Source organism: Bison bison, unplaced genomic scaffold, assembly GCF_000754665.1.
Source record: "Bison bison bison isolate TAMUID 2011002044 unplaced genomic scaffold, Bison_UMD1.0 scf7180017861227, whole genome shotgun sequence".
NCBI classification, from domain to species: Eukaryota; Metazoa; Chordata; class Mammalia; order Artiodactyla; family Bovidae; genus Bison; species Bison bison.
In genome coordinates this window covers 8,631-9,678 of record NW_011491799.1, presented here as the reverse complement: position 1 = coordinate 9,678, position 1,048 = coordinate 8,631, and the positions used below count along the sequence as shown (strand labels likewise).

The following is a 1,048-nucleotide window of genomic DNA, read 5'->3' as shown; positions in this document are numbered from 1 at the left end:
GGGGCCTGGCAGGAACAGATCGTCAGTGACCCCTTCCTGGTGGTGTCCAATACATCTACCTTTGTGCCGTATGAGATCAAAGTCCAGACCGTCAACAGCCAGGGCAAGGGCCCTGAGCCCCAGATCACCATCGGCTACTCTGGAGAGGACTGTGAGTATTGGGCTGGCCCTGCCCATACCCAGGGGGGTGGGTGGAGCCCACATGTGCCTCCCTGGCCCACTCTCCGCCACTGACTCAGGGATCCAGCCCGGTGCCAGCTCCTGCCTCTTAATACAGTGCATTCCCTAAGAGTAAGGCTATTTGCTTACGTAACCAAAAAGCTGTCTTGCAAATCCAGAAAGACAGTGACCATCCATAAGTTGGTATCTATAACTTAACTGTCTGTTTTGATAGTAGCCAATATCCCCAGTGTGGGGCCCAAGACTGTCTTTCCCGCAGTCCATGGTCCAAGTCAGAATCTCCTGCATGGCATCCACTTATCCTGCTTCTTCCCTTGCCTCCAATCTAGAACATGACCAAATGTTCAGTTTGATTATGCAGTCAAGATCTTTTCTAGTTCCTCTGTCACATAGTTACTATTTCCTCTCTCTTCGGGGAGAGACTCTGAGACTATGTAAACGCCCTTGCTCATTAAACTGCCCACCTGTTACATTGCATCCAAATCCATCTTCCCACTCTGGGTGGGCAGAGTCCTGGGCTGGCCTCATCCATGTCACTGGCCCTTTGCAGACCCCCAGGCAAGCCCTCTGCTGGAACCCGTCAAGGCCCTCAATTCAAGCACTGTGCTGGTCAGGTGGCAGTCTGTGGACCCAGCCCAGGTCAAAGGCCACCTCCGGGGATACAATGTAAGAGTCCATCACATGGGGGCTGGGGAGATCCCTGGGGTGATGGGTGGGGTGACCAGGAGTGATAGGACTGGGCCTGGGTTTCTGCCAGTTGCTCCCTTGGGAGGGCCATGGGGAACACGCACCCCACACTCCACCCCACCCCGACCCGGGTCACTGCCAGACCCTTTCTGTCCTTCCGGGGTCTCCTGTCTACCTGCAG

The 1,048-nt window shown here is 55.2% G+C and overlaps 1 protein-coding gene across 1 annotated transcript in view; it reads left to right on the top strand.

Moving 5' to 3' along the window:
• Positions 1–846, top strand: part of LOC104983076 (neural cell adhesion molecule L1-like) — a gene marked incomplete at its 3' end in the record, with an annotated part of 1,366 nt that extends 520 nt beyond the window's left edge. The window contains exons 3-4 of the mRNA XM_010832561.1: positions 13–151; positions 731–846. Coding sequence (XP_010830863.1) covers positions 13–151; positions 731–846 — 255 coding nt within the window. The remainder of the gene's footprint in view (positions 1–12; positions 152–730) is intronic.
• Positions 847–1,048: the final 202 nt, after the last annotated feature.